The sequence below is a fragment of the Rana temporaria genome, chromosome 3, assembly GCF_905171775.1.
Source record: "Rana temporaria chromosome 3, aRanTem1.1, whole genome shotgun sequence".
NCBI lineage: Eukaryota > Metazoa > Chordata > Amphibia > Anura > Ranidae > Rana > Rana temporaria.
The window spans coordinates 127,361,832-127,377,998 of record NC_053491.1 but is presented as its reverse complement, the minus strand read 5'-3'; the positions used below and the strand labels follow the sequence as shown (position 1 = coordinate 127,377,998).

Here is a 16,167-nt window from a genome sequence, read left to right as displayed (position 1 = left end):
CTGATGACTAATTGGTTAAGGACGCCACGGCCGGATTCCCGGCCCTGTTCCTTAACAACCAGCTTATACTGCACCCTGATTGGGGAAAGCTTTACACTGTGCAGTGCATTGCAGGTCGTTTGGCTGTTTGAAAACCCACCAAACACTCTGCAAATTGGGGTGTTGAACAAACGGGCAGTACAGCCAATGTTTGGCACGAACTGTTCGCCCAGCACTATTTGTCAATAGCTGTATTGTTTATGCTGCTAACTTACTATGGATATTGGTCATAAATGCCAAACTAATTTTATAGTGCACCCAAACCCTAGAAATTACATCTTATGAAGTCGGTCTTTTACATTTTGCTTGGTTTAACTAGATATATGTAATTGTTACTTAGATTCTGAATTATGTGGAATGCTTCCTTGGTCCGAACATTATGTCCATGCACACAATGCTAATAAATAAGCCTCCTGATGCAGGTAAGTAGCCGCCCAGACAAGTCAGTACCTAAGCTTACCATAAAATATAATTAAGGGTAAACTATTAATATCTTTTAACTGACATGACTGGCTTTGATCGTTCTTGCAATCTAATTGCAAAATGGTCCCTGCTTTCCCTTAATGCACAGTACATTATAATTTACTAATGTTCCTGACTGAACCATTTCTATATACCTGGGGTAAAATTCTGTGAGTTGGCCAGTTAATCTTTTATTCCAGTGACATGGGAGTGATTGCAGGAGTCTCTGCAGTCACTACTTAAAAACCCTGTCCCCATAATTTTGGGCAAAAGCATAGAAAAATAGAGTATTTTAGTGACAACTCTGGAGCTGCTAACATTTTATCCAAAATGGCGGTGCCCTGTAGCAGTCTTGGGGCTTTTGAGTTTCTATACAGATGAGACTTTTACAGGTAAATATGCATAGAAAAAACATTAAATATACATACACTGCTCAAAAAAATTTAAGGAACACTTTGAAAACGTATAAGGTCTCAACGGGCAAAAATCTCATGCTGGATATCTATACTGACTGGACTGGACTGGGTAATGTGTTAGGAATGAAAGGATGGCACCAGTGGCGGCTGGTGCTCTATTTTTTTGGGGGGGCGCAAACAAAACCCCAGTCAACCCCCCCCCCCCGCCACTCGCAGACAATGGGACCTGCAGACAGACAGAGAGACAGATAGATAGATAGATAGATAGACAGACAGATAATAAAACAAATAGATAGATAGATAGATAGATAGATAGATAGATAGATAGATAGATAGATAGATAGATAGATAGATAATTAGATAGATAAATAGATAATTAGGTAGATAGATAGATAGATAGATAGATAGATAGATAGATAGATAGAGGGAGGGGGAGGGAGCGAGAGATAGAGCTATATATAATTAGATAGATAATTAGATAGACAGACAGACAGATAGATAGATAGAGAGACATAGCTAGATAGAGCTATAGATAAATAGATAATTAAACAGATAGATAGATGAAGGGAGGGGGAGAGAGATAGAGCTATAGATAATTAGATAGATAGATAATTAGACATACAGATAGATAATTAGATAGATAGATAATTAGACAGACATATAGATATAGATAATTAGATAGATCGATAGATAGATAGATAGATAGATAGATAGATAGATAGATAATCAGACAGACAGATATAGATAGATAATTAGATAGATAGATAGATAGATAGATAGATAGATAGATAGATAGATAGATAGACAGACAGACAATTAAACAGATAGAGAGAGACAGAGAAAGAGAGAGAGAGAGGGAGAGCGATAGATAGATAGATAGATAGATAGATAGATAGATAGATAGATAGATAGATAGATAGATAGATAGAGCTGTAGATAGATAATTAAACAGACAGATATATAGATATAGATAGATAATTAGATGGATATAGATAGATAGATAGATAGATAGATAGATAGATAGATAATCAGACAGACAGCTAGCTATAGATAATTAGATAGACAGACAAATAGATAGATAGATAGATAGATAGATAGATAGAGCTATAGATAGATAGATAGATAGATAGATAGATAGATAGATAGATAGATAGATAGAGACATAGAGCTATAGATAGATAGATAGATAGATAGATAATTAGATAGATAAATAGATAATTAGGCAGATAGCTATAGATAGATAGATAGATAGATAGATAGATAGATAGATAGATAGATAGATAATTAAACAGACAGATAAATATAGATAGACAGACAGATAATTAGATAGATAAATAGATAGATAATTAGACAGAGGTAGCTAATAGATAGATAGATAGAGACATAGATAGATAGAGACATAGATAGATAGAGACATAGATAGATAGAGAGAGAGAGAGAGATAGATCTATAGAGAGAGAGAGAGAGAGATAGATCTATAGAGAGAGAGAGAGATAGATAGAGCTATAGATAGATAGATAGAGACATAGATAGATAGAGAGAGATAGATAGATCTATAGATCGAGAGATAGATAGATAGAGCTATAGATAGATAGATAGATAGATAGATAGATAGATAGATATGGCGATAGATAGATAGATAGATAGATAGATAGATAGATAGATATATATGGCTATAGATAGATAGATAGATAGATAGATAGATAGATCTATAGAAAGAGAGATAGATAGATAGATAGATAGATAGATAGATAGATAGATAGATAGATAGATAGATAGATAGATAGATAGATAGAGCTATAGATAGATAGATAGATAGATAGATAGATAGATAGATAGATAGATAGATAGATAGATATGGCTATAGATAGATAGATAGATAGATAGATAGATAGATAGATAGATAGATATGGCTATAGATAGATAGAGAGATAGATAGATAATTAAACAGATAGACAGAGAGAGAGACAGAGAGAGAGAGAGAGAGAGAGAGAGAGAGAGAGAGAGAGAGAGAGAGAGAGAGAGAGAGAGAGAGAGATAGGGGACAGGCAGGACAGTCAGATAGATTAGATAGACAGACAGAGATAAGAGATTTGTAAAGCACAGCTGCAGGACGCAGGTACTCTAAGCCCTCACACACAGACAGGAGATGTGAAGCACGGCACCCTCCCCCTCCTCCTGTCCTCTCTCAGTCCGATCACAGTACAGGCTAAGCATACAGCACAAGGTGCTGGACATGGATGGGGTGGACAGGGACACTGGACAGGACAGACAATGAGACAAATAAAGTGTTTTTAATAAAGTTTCTTACCTTGATTCCTCCTGGAGTCAAAAGCGAAGTAACACTGCCCTGGGGAAAGCACCGCCCATTTCCTTCTGCAGTGAGGAAGCAGCAGGACCCAATTAGAGAGGAGAGTGGAGACACTGGAGAGTGATTGGCTCATGGCGCACAGCACATAGCCACAGAGCTTAAAAAAAAACTGCAAATGAAGCGTCTTGCCTGCTGCATTGGCATGACGCTTCAATGATGCTATAGCAGTGCTCTGAGTCTTTGACCGGCGCTCACCCTGAACATGCACCGTCTTAAAGGACCTTTTTTTTTTCTTAAAGGGCCCAAAAAAAAAATTTTTTTTTCATTTTTTTTTTTTTTTTTTTTTTACTGGCTTTGGGGAGAGGGGGGGCGGCGCCCATGCGCCCCCTATGGACGGGCCGCCACTGGATGGCACATAATTTTATGGAAATGAAAATTATCCACCTAAAGGGGGCTGAATTCAAAGACACCCCAAAAGTCAAAGTGAAAAAATTATGCAGCAAGCTAGTCCATTTTGCTGAAATTTCATTGCAATAACTCAAAATGGTCCTCAGTAGTTTGTATGGCTCCCAAGTGCTTGTATGCATGCCTGACAACATCAGGGCATGCTCCTAATATGACGACGGATGGTGTCCTGGGGTATTTCCTCCCAGATCTGGACCAGAGCATCACTGAGTTCCTGAACAGACTCATGTGCAACCTGGTGGCACTGGATGGACCGAAACATAATGTCCCAGAGGTGTTCTTTTGGATTTAGTTCAGGGGATCGTGGGGGCCATTCAATGGTATCAATTTCTTTATCCTCCAGGAACTGGCTGCATGCTCTAGCCACATTAGGCCGGAAATTGTCGTGCACCAGGAGGAACCCAGGACCCACTGCACCAGCGTAGGGTCTGACAATTGGTCCAAGGATTTCATCCCGATACCTAATGGCAGTCAGGGTGCCATTGTGTAGCCTGTAGAGGTCTGTGCGTCCCTCCCTGGATATGCCTCCCCAGACCATCACTGATCCACCACCAAACCGGTCATGCTGAACGATGTTACAGGCGGCATAAAGTTCTCCACGGCTTCTCTAATCGAGCTCCACAGTGTCCGGCAGTGAGCACAGAGCACACTAGAGGACGTCGAGCCCTCAGGCCACCCCCATGAAGTTTGTTTCTGATTGTTTGGTCAGAGACATTCACACCAGTGGCCTGCTGGAGGTCATTTTATAAGGCTCTGGCAGTGCTCATCCTGTTCCTCCTTGCACAAAGGAGCAGATACCGGTCCTGCTGTCGGGTTAAGGACCTTCTACGGCTCCGTCCAGCTCTCCTAGAGTAACTGCCTGTCTCCTGGAATCTCCTCCATGCTCTTGAGACTGTGCTGGGAGACACGGCAAACCTTCTGGCAATGACACGTATTGATGTGCCATCCTGGAGGAGTTGGACTGCCTGTGCAACCTTTAAAGGGTCCAAGTATCGCCTTGTGCTACCAGTAGTGACACTGACCCTAGCCAAATGCAAAACTAGTGAAAAACATTCAGAAAAAGATGAGTAAGGAAAAAAAATGTCAGACACCTCCACCTGAAAAAACATTCCTGTTTTGGAGGTCGTCTCATTGTTGCCCATCTAGTGCACCTGATGTTAATTTCTATTAACAGCAAAGCAGCTGAAACTGATTAACAACCCCCTCTGTATACACCCCTCCCCCTCTGCTACTTAACTGACCAGATCAATATCCCTGGAGTAAGGATGAGCTCCAGCGTATTCGCATAGTACACGTGCAGAGCTCGCCAGGAAGTCTGCACGGCGCTGCGCTAATCACAGCCAGGGAGACATTGTCCCGATGCTCAGCTGCAGAGATCGGGAAATGTCTCCCTGGCTGTGATTAGCGCAGCGCCGTGCAGACTTCCTGGCGGGCTCTGCACGTGTACTATGCAAACACGCTGGAGCTCATCCTTACCCAGGAGTTCTGATTCAAAAGTGTTCCTTTCATATTTTTGAGCAGTGTATAAGCCTATGGGAAGACTTTTGTTGAAATAGTTTGGTCTCTTTAACCCTGCTTGCCAGAGACTCTCAAGCACTGAACATTATAGTTGCTATGATTTCTCCCATATCTTGCACTAGCCATATATTCTCATATATACTGGATGTGGCACAAGCATACATTTGCCATTCACCCCCTTTCTATCCATAGAAACAAGGGGATATCGAGTGTTTTATTTTGTACTTATTTCAGATCTGATTTTATGGCAAGGTTTAGGTTTGGTTTAATATGCAGTAAAGTTCGCCATAGAAGATTCAGCAGGATTAAATGAAAGAAAATGAATATATTCCCGCTATCCATTCACACTTGATGTGGATGGGGGAGTCCCTCCCTCTGAGCCTTTGTGTTGACAGCGGGGAGAATTAAAAATACACTCGCCAGCTCCACCAGCTATAGCGACCGGCAATGATCTAAAGAACATTTTCCAACAGATTGGTTGTACACGTGTCAATTAATAGATCGACTTGTGTACAACCAGCCCTGCCCATACATGGATTGAAATTTGGCAGGTCCCTGCTAAACTAGACACATTTCGATCCATGTATGACCGGCTTTACTGAGACTTTAACCGATTGTTCTGGTCATTGGCTTACTTCTCTTCAGCTCAGAGACTTTTGCTATTCTTTAAATTGAAATTGCCTTACTCTATTCAAAATAATATGTTTTTACACAAAGAGAGACTTCTACACTTTTATAACCTTCTGTTATTGTATGTGTCCCCTGTCCCCCCATTACAAAGGACTGGAGAAGATGTCTCTAAATCCTTTATCTTGGTTCCTAAACTCTCTTGGCCACCTGTATACAGGAAGAGAATTTTCTCACAAATGCTTGCAACACATTGAAGGTGAAACAATGTTGCGTATTTGATTGGCATGTTTACACCTCACTTTGTTTCTGGTCTACCATATTTGATATTTATGACCACCTTAGGCCCAGTGAAGGACACAGTACTCTACAACTTGCTCTTCTCGCTATATTCTGACAAATTAACTTCCAACAGGAAAAGCCTTAAAGTCATATAAGGGAATGGATAGACAAGGTGCAATATCTGAGATGCATGGAGGAATTAATGGTGAATCCTGTATAACCATTATATGCTATTTTACATTAGGAGCTTCTGGATATACTTTGGTACTAAATTTTGGTTTTGGGAGTTGATGGTCCATATACTGTATACTTTTTTTGTGGCTCAGACCATGACAGATCCATCTTCATAGGCGGGTGCTTCCTCCTGGCCTGAGTGTTTCTCTCCTACCCCTTCTCTTTCTATGCTCCCCCTCCTTGCATCTTTCGTACTTTTACTGTTATCTTATATTTTACTTGCAAGACCAACATTTAATGATGAAATATAGCTAAGATCTAACTGTCAGGCTGATTTCTCCCACTGTTCACACAAATGCATGGGGTGGTCTTTATTTGCCTTCAATGTGTATTTCATTTTAACTTGGAGTTAGTGACTGTTCTGTGCTCTGTATTCCCTTTTTTCATTTACACTTTAGAGTAAAGATTGTAATAAATGTATTCTTAAAAAGATGTTGTTTTAAGTAGCAGCAGTACTTTTGCTTCCCATTCTTTCTGCATACAATATTTTGTTGTTCCCTGCAAGGTAAAAAGACCTCTCGTCATCCAATGCATCAAGATCTGCACTATTTTCCATTCAGACCAGCAGAACGTGTTGTTTGTGCCTGGACAGCAATGGAACATATTGACCGTAGCAATGGATGTCTTGTGGTTATTCCAGGAACACACAAAGGTGAACTAAAGCAACATGATTATCCCGAATGGGAGGTAGGTTACCTTTTTTATGCTTTTTTATTTCTTGATTTATCGCTTCTCTGTCTTTTGGCTAAGATTAAATATAGTATCTGTTCTCATCAGTGTCTAGTAGGGGTGCTCAACGGTTTGTCCAGTCCTTTATGGAAAATACGGGACCTTCCTGATGGGTGTGGGTCGAGAGTACTTGACTGGTGTTAAGGAGTCAGAGGAGCCCAGTGCATCCTGATTTGAACGGTGCTACCTGGTGTGGCCATGGGCTGGGAAAGCAGAGAGAGCCTTGGTGTCCTGCTCTCCCTCAGAATGGCACCCTGGGGTTGATCTTGGTATCACTATTGGTTTTGGACCTTACTGTGAAAATGAGCACTAGGCCATGACACCCTTGCTTTTTTCTGTACTACCCCTTAATCCTCTTCTTCTTCTCTTCTTTATTTTGAATCTTGAATCTTTATTTTATCTCTACACCATCTGTGTACAGAATTCCTCCAGGTAGCCATATTGCTCATTTTACAGAAAATTACAGAGCTACAGATTGAAAAGTACATTTTTAATAATCAGTTACAATATGACTGGTGTCATAATTCTATATGCTTTATTATAAAAAAAAATATGCATTTGGTAATGTATTTTCCCATGAAAATGGAGTTACCCGTTAATTACCAGTGGCTTGATGAATTTAAATGTTGGTAATTTAAACCAGAGGTCTCCAAACTTCCTAAACAAAGAGCCAGTTTCCTGCCCTACAGATGTTCAGGAGTGGCGGACTGTGGCCAATGGCCGTAGAAAATCCCCCAGCATCGATGGGAGTCCATGATTTCTAAAGTAAATTTGTATGAGCTTTTCTATTCTAGTTGGGCATTTCTTATGTGTGGCCATTTTGTCTTTTTATTACAGAGATAGTTGTGCATTGCTTTTTATAATATTTGTGTACTTTTTGATGTGGAATTTAAATTCCAGAACCTGCATTAATAAGTACAATATTTGTGTCTAGGGAGGAGTTAACAAGATGTACCATGGGGTGCGTGATTTTGATCCAAACAGTCCCAGAGTTCATCTGGTAATGGAAAAGGGGGACACTGTATTTTTCCATCCAACGCTTATCCATGGATCTGGAATGAACAAAACTGCAGGCTTCAGAAAGGTAAATGGAAGCATCAAATAAATAGGCCCTGGAGAGTAGTGAAATGTGGTATATTATCACTCTGTATATGCAAAACAATATATATAAAGTTCCTGATTATTTGGGTATACCTTTAGGGACAGATTCACAAAGATCTACCGCGGCGCAGCATATCTGAGATACGCTACGCCTCCGTAACTTACTTTTTTTGGTTTAAATCCTGGAAGAATTTGCGCCGTAAGTTACGGCGGCGTAGTGTATCTCTCGCGGCGTAACGGCGCCTAATTCAAATCAGCGAGTAGGGGGGCATGTTTCATTTAAATCATGTGCTTCATTTAAATGAAGCGCGTCCCAGCGCCGAACGAACTGTGCATGCGCCGTCCCTAAATTTCCCGCCGTGCATTGCGCTAAATGACATCGCAAGGACGTCATTGTTTTGACGTGGATGTAAATTATGTCCAGCCCGATTTACGGACGACTTATGCAAACGAAAAAAAAATATTGAAAATGATACGCGGGAACGACGGCCATACTTAACATTGAGTACGCCACCAAACAGCAGCTTTAACTATACGCCGAAAAAAGCCGACTAGAGACGACGTAAAAGAATGCGACGGCCGCTCGTACGTTCGTGGATCGTCGGAAATGGCTAATTTGCATACTCGACGCGGAAAACGACAGGAACGCCACCCAGCGGACGCCGAGGAATTGCATCTTAGATCCGAAGGCGTACAAAGACGTACGCCTGTCGGATCTAACCCAGATGCCGTTGTATCTTGTTTTGAGGATTTAAAACAAAGATACAACGCAGGAAATTTGAAAGTACGCCAGCGTATCAGTAGATACGCCGGCGTACTCGGTTTGTGGATCTGCCCCTTAGTACCTAACACAAAGGGCAACCAAAAATAGGCTGACCAGGAAGATGCGAAATGTGTGCTTAGGAATAATTGGTAAAGAATGGTTTATATTGCTGTTCCCTGCTGCAGTGAGATTTTATTTGGGTCTAATGCAGCCAAAATAAAAAACAGAAAAATAAGTTATGTCCTCTGAACTTACAGCCAGTAGTATGTGTTCCTTGTGCAGATGCCTCTTCTTTTAGGTGAAAACCTTCTCCACCCATGCCCTCCACCCGTTGCCATAATCTTTTAGTGTTACAGGGCTTAACAGAACTAACGGGCTGTCGCAAGCTTTTATGAAGCAAGCCCGACTATGCCTGCCCTTTCCGCCCAGCTGATTAATTTATAGAAGTGGTGGGGGGCATGAGCCATTAAAAATTTCAAAAAATCATGATCGATACAGTTCATGGTGAGATCTCCAGCGTCCTACTTTATCCTCCAACCAATAAACCAGGTCCATCACCACACTCAATGCTTTCCTCCTTTTGACCCTGTTACCACAGCGGAAATCGCCAAACTCCCTTCTGAGGCTCACCACTGGTCCCCTCACAACTGCTGCGGCCCTCTCCAGTTTCATCCTACATTCTCCAACCAACATCTTCAATCTCTCCCCTGCCAACAACACATCTCCCATACCTCTTAAACATACAGGGGCAGATCCACAAAGAATTACGCCGGCGTATCTATTGATACGCCGCGTAATTTTAAAGTTCCTGCGTCGTATCTTTGTTTTCTATCTACAAAACAAGATACGACTGCATCTGGGATCGATCCGACAGGCGTACGTCTTAGTACGCCGTCGGATCTTAGGTGCATTTTTCTGCCGGCCGCTAGGTGGCGTTTCCGCCGAATTCCGCGTCGAGTATGCAAATTAGCTAGTTACAGCGACCCACGAACGTATGTCCGGCCGGCGCATTTTTTTACGTCGTTTGCGTTCGGCTTTTTCCGGCTTATAGTTAAAGCTGCTATATGGTGGCGTACTCAATGTTAAGTATGGCCGTCGTTCCCGCGGCGAAATTTGAATTTTTTACGTTGTTTGCGTAAGTCGTTCGCGAATAGGGATTTGCGTAGAATGACGTCACAGTTGTAAGCATTGGCTTGTTCCTGTTTAATTTCGAGCATGCGCACTGGGATACCCCCACGGATGGCGCATGCGGTTAAAAAAAAACGTAATTTACGTTGGGTCACAATGTATTTACATAAAACATGCCCCCATCACAACGATTTGAATTGCGCGCCCTTACACCGCCAAAGATACACTACGCCGCCGTAACTTACCACGCGGATTCTTTGAGGATTCGAAAAAAATAAAATTACAGCGGCGTAGTGTATCTTAAATACGCTACGCCCGGCGGAATAATGACTGTGGATCTACCCCACACTTGTTACCCCCATCCTGCACTCATCTGTTTGAACAAATGAATACCCAGCTCTCTCTTCTCTTGTTTGCCTCCAAGCCTCTTGGACACCTTGTCCACAACTGTATGGGTTGCTAATACCAATCTTCTCGACCCCCCCTCCTTACAGTCTGATATTCCTCTGAAGCTGCCATACTAAAACTCACTAATGACCTACTAACTGCTGAAACCAATTGTCATTACTCCATACATACTGTATACTCTTAGACCTTTCTGTTGCTTTGACAGTCGACCACCCACTTCTCCTCAATAAACTCCACTCCCTCCCTCCGTGACTGCTCTTTCCTGGTTCTCCTCCTGCCTATCTTGGCACACCTTCAGTGTCACATATAACTCCTAGACTCTGATCTCTCCTTCACGCCCCACATACAATCACTGGCATAAATCTTGTCGCCTTCAACCAATAAATTTCCAGAATTTGCCCCTTAACTAATAACACCACAGACCAACTCATTCACTCACTGGTTATTTCATGCCCTGAATACTGCAACTCCTTCCTCACTGGCCTACCTTTACACAGGCTGTCACCCCTTCAGTCTGTCATACATGCTGCTGCTGCTAGATTTATATACCTTACTAACTGATCCATGGCTGCTGCCCCCTCTGCCATCTCCTTCACTGGCTTCCACTAGCCCAGTGTATAAAATTCAAAATACTAACCACAACATACAAAGCCATACATCACACTGCCCCTAGGTACATCACCAACCACATCTGCAGATATCGCCAAAATCATCCTCTCTGCTCCTCACAAGTCATCTTGCTCTCGTTCCTTTGTTGCCTCCTTCCATACTTGCCTCCAGGACTTTTCCAGAAACTCTCTTATCCTCTTGAACTCCCTTCCCCAGTATATCCATTTAGCTCCTTCCTTGGATACTCATTTATTTAGGGATGCCTACCTCACCTCCATCTAAAAACTGTACTTCAGCTACCTGCATCTGATCATCCCCTGCAGCTATTACCTTTTGTACCACCTCCCCCTCCTTTTAGATTGTAAGCTTCATGAGCAGGGCCCTCCTATTTCTTCTATATGGGACTGTATTGTAATCACATTGTTTCTTTTATATTGTAAAGCGCTGTGCAAACAGTTGGCACCATATAAATCCTGTATAATAAGCACAAGGGACACATCCTACTGACCTCAAGTTATGTTTATTGTGATGATTTTTCTGCTTTTTTTCATTTTGTCTGAACTTGGGCCTCTATTATACTATGTAGAAAGTATTTGTCTAATGTGAGACTTTGTTCAGAAACTTTGTTTTGGAATTGTAGGCAATTTCCTGCCATTATGCCAGCTCCGACTGCTTCTATATAGATGTGAAGGGTACCTCACAGGAGAACATTGAGAAGGAAGTTTCTGAAATGGCTCAAAAGCGCTATGGACTGAATGATGGGATCGCTCTAAAGGTGAATGAATTTGCCTGCTGTTTACTAATTTGCTGAAGCCTGCTTGCTAGCTTACTGTATTTTGTCAATAATCTTATATCATTCTGGATAATTCTTTCGTTATTATCCATTGAGGGACAAAGAAATTCAGGAATTCTTAAACAATTTAGTTTTACTGCTGCCTACAGGAGTTTGGCACATGAGCAAACGGAAATGCTAAAGCCAGCCCCTGTATGACCCCATCTCTAATTGTCATACCTTGGGTTTTTGCTAGTGTCCTAGGAAGTTGGACACCTTTTTCTTCAGCTCTGCTGATAAACAGTAACTATAAACTATCAGCCCCCTTATTCCTATTTTTTTCTCTGTTCACTTAAATACTTAGTACTTGCACTGTAGATATTATTTTGTTTGACTATAATCAAGACTTCCAATCCTGCTTGAGCTAGTCTCCTCTACACAACAGCTATGCAGATCAGTGTATCCTCAGCAACAGCCCTAGGAGCTGTACCCAGATGGACTGGAAGAATGAGGGGCTGGAATGTGTCCTTTTGGGCACTGGGATCTGTATTGTCCAGACCTTTGTGTACTGCATAAGTTAGCCGTAGAATTCTATCCAGGTCCAGAGCTGTGGCACAGCCTCTGGTGTGACTCTGTCTCTGAGGACTAACTTTGTAAGGTCAGGTATGTGGTACAGTTGCACAGTCTTTAAAATGTCCCTTCACTGCTTGTTTCAGCATGGAAATGGTGCCTCCTATAGTGCAGTATCCGAGGGATTAGGAAATTAACCTCTCCAACCCAGCTAGCAATATATTAATTTATTTAAAACTTTAAAAACATTGATAATGATATCAGAACAGTCTCACTCAGTTACGATAGTAGTCCACCGCCAGGCTCTGCCTCTACTTGTTTCACCACCTCCCACGTGGCTTCATCTGGAGGTCATTCCTCCCAGATGAAGCCATGTGGGAGGTGGTGCAAACAATCTGTTGTTTGCACAGATTGTTTAGATGTAGGAATGTGCCTTCATGCGCACCACAATTGCATTGCTTTTTAATGCTCTATATAATTTTCAACGGGAGAAATGTGTGTGTGCAGGAGCAGGCAGTTGAAAGAGACTGCTGAAGGGCAGAAGAAATTTAGAGAACATGTCATATGAGCCCTGAATTGTATTGTATATTGTACTTATGTTAGTAGCAATGTTTATGCCCCAGGCAAAATTGAGGCATTGAGTAGCCTGTAGTGGTTTTCGTTTGGGCAGTCATTTGGACTGTTCTATTTTTCAGACACCTGAAGAGGTGTGACATGGATATTGGATGTGGTTTGTCTGCATTTGCAACTTTTAGAAATGGCATCATTTAGCGCTTTTCTCTTTCAGTGCTAGGTTCCTAACTATGAATCGCACTTATGCCAGGTACACACGATCGGAAATTCCGCCAGCAAAAGTCTGATGTGAGCTTTTGAACAGAAATTCCGACCGTGTGTATGCTCCATCAGACTTTTGCTGTTGGAATTTCTGCCAGCAAAAGATTGAGAGCTGGTTCTCAAATTTTCAGACGGAAAAAATTCCTATTGGAAAATCCAGTCGTCTGTAGAAATTCCGACGCGCAAATTTCCGACGAATGCTCGGAAACAATTCAACGCATGCTCCGAAGCATTGAACTTCATTTTCTTGGCTCGTCGTAGTGTTGTACGTCACCGCGTTCTTGATGGACGAAAGTTCAGAGAACTTTTGTGTGACCGTGTGTATGCAAGCCAAGCTTGAGCAGAATTCCGTTGGAAAAAACATCCAATGTTTTTCTGACGGCATAAGGATTCTGTCTTAATGGCGTTTGTATGGTCATTCCATATTTGTTTGGAGTTTTCTCAAAGTATCCAAAACTATTGTAAGCAGCCCTACCATGTATGTTTATCCTTGGATTAGGAAAATTATGTCGTAGAAATGGTTCCATGTCGTCTGAAAAGCACTGAAGCATAAAATTGGTAAATAGGAATGATCCACAGATACCTGTATCATTAGTCTAATATACAATTCTATATTTTAGACTTTTTTCCTTTTCTGTTGTGTTAGTAACATAGATTTCTAAAATAAAATGTACTTTTTATTTTATTTTATTTTTTTATTATTCTTCAGGAAGCATGGATGGCAAAAGCACGCTGTGTGCATGGAGAAAGACTTAATCTTTAATGTTATCAATGAGGAAGAAATCCCCCAGATTAAAAATCTCTGATTTCTATTTGGAAAAGTATAAAATTCTGTTTAAGATCTTTTTGGAAATCTCGATGGAAAATGCAGACCTGATAAAACTTACCTCTACATCGAATGTTTTCCTGGATTAATCTGCCTCTTTTATATGTAGTTTATGACCCAAGCTACTAATCTACCTGGGAAAATGTAAATGTGTAATTTGATGGAACAATGGAACAATGGTTGGTGTTGGCGCTTCAATCATTTGACGTGATGGTTGATATGGATGATTGAAGCGCATTATTTCTATTGCATTATAATCTAAATAGTTCAACTCCCCATAATGCAGAATCAGTGGGAGCCCTGAGCGTCACTTGCCACATTACCTGCCACCAGATGCAGCTTGTCACCTGCCACATTACCTGCCACCAGATGCAGCTTGTCACCTGCCACCGGATGCGTCTTGAAACTTGCTGTGTCACCTGCCACCGGATACAGCACATGTGCATTGACTACGTCTTAGAGAAAGGGCGGTCAGTGAGAGATGAAGTAATCCTCTCTTCTGCCCGCAGGAGCACAGTGAGGGAGGAACAGCGGTGATGCAGGGCGGGCAGTGAGAGGCCGGGGCCCGGTGGTTGGGGACCCCTGCTTTATGTAGCTGTCAACATTTAGGCAGACCTACCATAGCATACCATATATGTGCGGGTGAATTGCATAGAAAGGTGTGTGATTTGCACTATGGGTCTCATGGCACACAGGTAATTATCATAACAAAATGTTTTTTATCCTGGTAAATTGTAGTGCCTTTTAGTGGCTTTTATCAGTAGAGACATCCTTAAAGCAAAATATAGCCCAAAATACTTGGCCCTTGGCCATCTTAAAGCGGAGGTTCACACACAAAGTGAACCTCCGCTTTTTGGATCCCTCCGGTGTCACATATGGCACCTTTCAGGGGGGAGGGGGGTGCAGATACCTGTCTGAGACAGGTATTTGCACTGCTTCCGGGTTCTGACTCCCGCGGGAGTCCAGCCTCGTCACGTCACCCCCCCACTCTGTCTTCTGGGAAACACTGTTCCCAGGTGGGAGCGGGGACCAGTGACGGCGCGCCGCGATCATCGCTCATGCGCAGTAGGGAATCGGGCAGTGAAGCCGCAAGGCTTCACTTCCTGATTCCCTCACCGAGGATGGCGACGGAAGTAGCCCGAGGGTCCGAGCGATTGCTCAGCCTGTTCTGCTGACATCGCGGGCGCGCTAGACAGGTATATGTCAATTTTTTTAAAGTGAGCAGCTGTAGTATTTGTAGCTGCTGTCTTTTTTTTTTTTTTTTTTTAAAAGGGGGGAACTCCGCTTTAATTGGCTGGCACGGAATGACGTCACTCCAATACATGTGCAATCATCGTGGTACACAGCCACTGTGCCAGAATGTAAACTCAGCTGTGCATGGACAGTTCAGTGTACATTCTAGAGGATTGCGAGCAGGCAGGTAAGTGTATTTGTGTATTTTATTGAAGAAGAGACATGCATTGTCTCTTCTGCAATTAAGAGCCTGCCTGTTCTCAATGTTTTTTTTTTTTAGTGCCTTTTAAAAATAATAAATTCTTTTACTTCCTTCATAAATAATTGCATCTGTTTTGACAATGTTGAAATGTTGGCATGGCAGACGAGGTAGAATACTACTGTGACCTTTCTAAATAAAACTTTTGGATTGCATATTGCAAAGCTGTGATAAAACTGCTAATCCAAATGTAATTATTATTATTATTTTTTTAATACACATCATGTTTTTAATGCACAGCATGTAAAAATGTAAATGTATAGAAAAATTAAATTGTAGTAATAAAGCATTCTAACTGACTGTAGACATGTCTTTCTCCAGTTATTCCATTCTCATACAGATATACTGTATAATGTTCGTTTTATATCAACATAAATTATAGTCCTCGCATGGCCTTTCAAACTCTTCCTTTATTACATTTCATTGTCTAAATTTGTCACCTTCATGTCATCTGTTCCTACTATAAATTACTTCATAGTCATATGAGATGCAGTGCTAGTGTTCATTTAAGTTATTACTTCTTGGAAAATGTCAACACTTACACCATGTTCGTTTTTATTTATCGGTCAAACGTGTTATCA

The 16,167-nt window shown here is 41.6% G+C and overlaps 1 protein-coding gene across 1 annotated transcript in view; it reads left to right on the top strand.

Annotated features, from left to right (window-relative positions):
* PHYH (phytanoyl-CoA 2-hydroxylase) overlaps positions 1 to 14,167 on the top strand; it is a 51,129-nt gene extending 36,962 nt beyond the window's left edge. Inside the window, exons 5-9 of the mRNA XM_040343409.1 lie at positions 380 to 461; positions 6,860 to 7,041; positions 8,018 to 8,167; positions 11,733 to 11,867; positions 13,978 to 14,167. Coding sequence (XP_040199343.1) covers positions 380 to 461; positions 6,860 to 7,041; positions 8,018 to 8,167; positions 11,733 to 11,867; positions 13,978 to 14,031 — 603 coding nt within the window. The 3' untranslated portion in view covers positions 14,032 to 14,167. The remainder of the gene's footprint in view (positions 1 to 379; positions 462 to 6,859; positions 7,042 to 8,017; positions 8,168 to 11,732; positions 11,868 to 13,977) is intronic.
* The last annotated feature ends 2,000 nt before the right edge of the window (positions 14,168 to 16,167 follow it).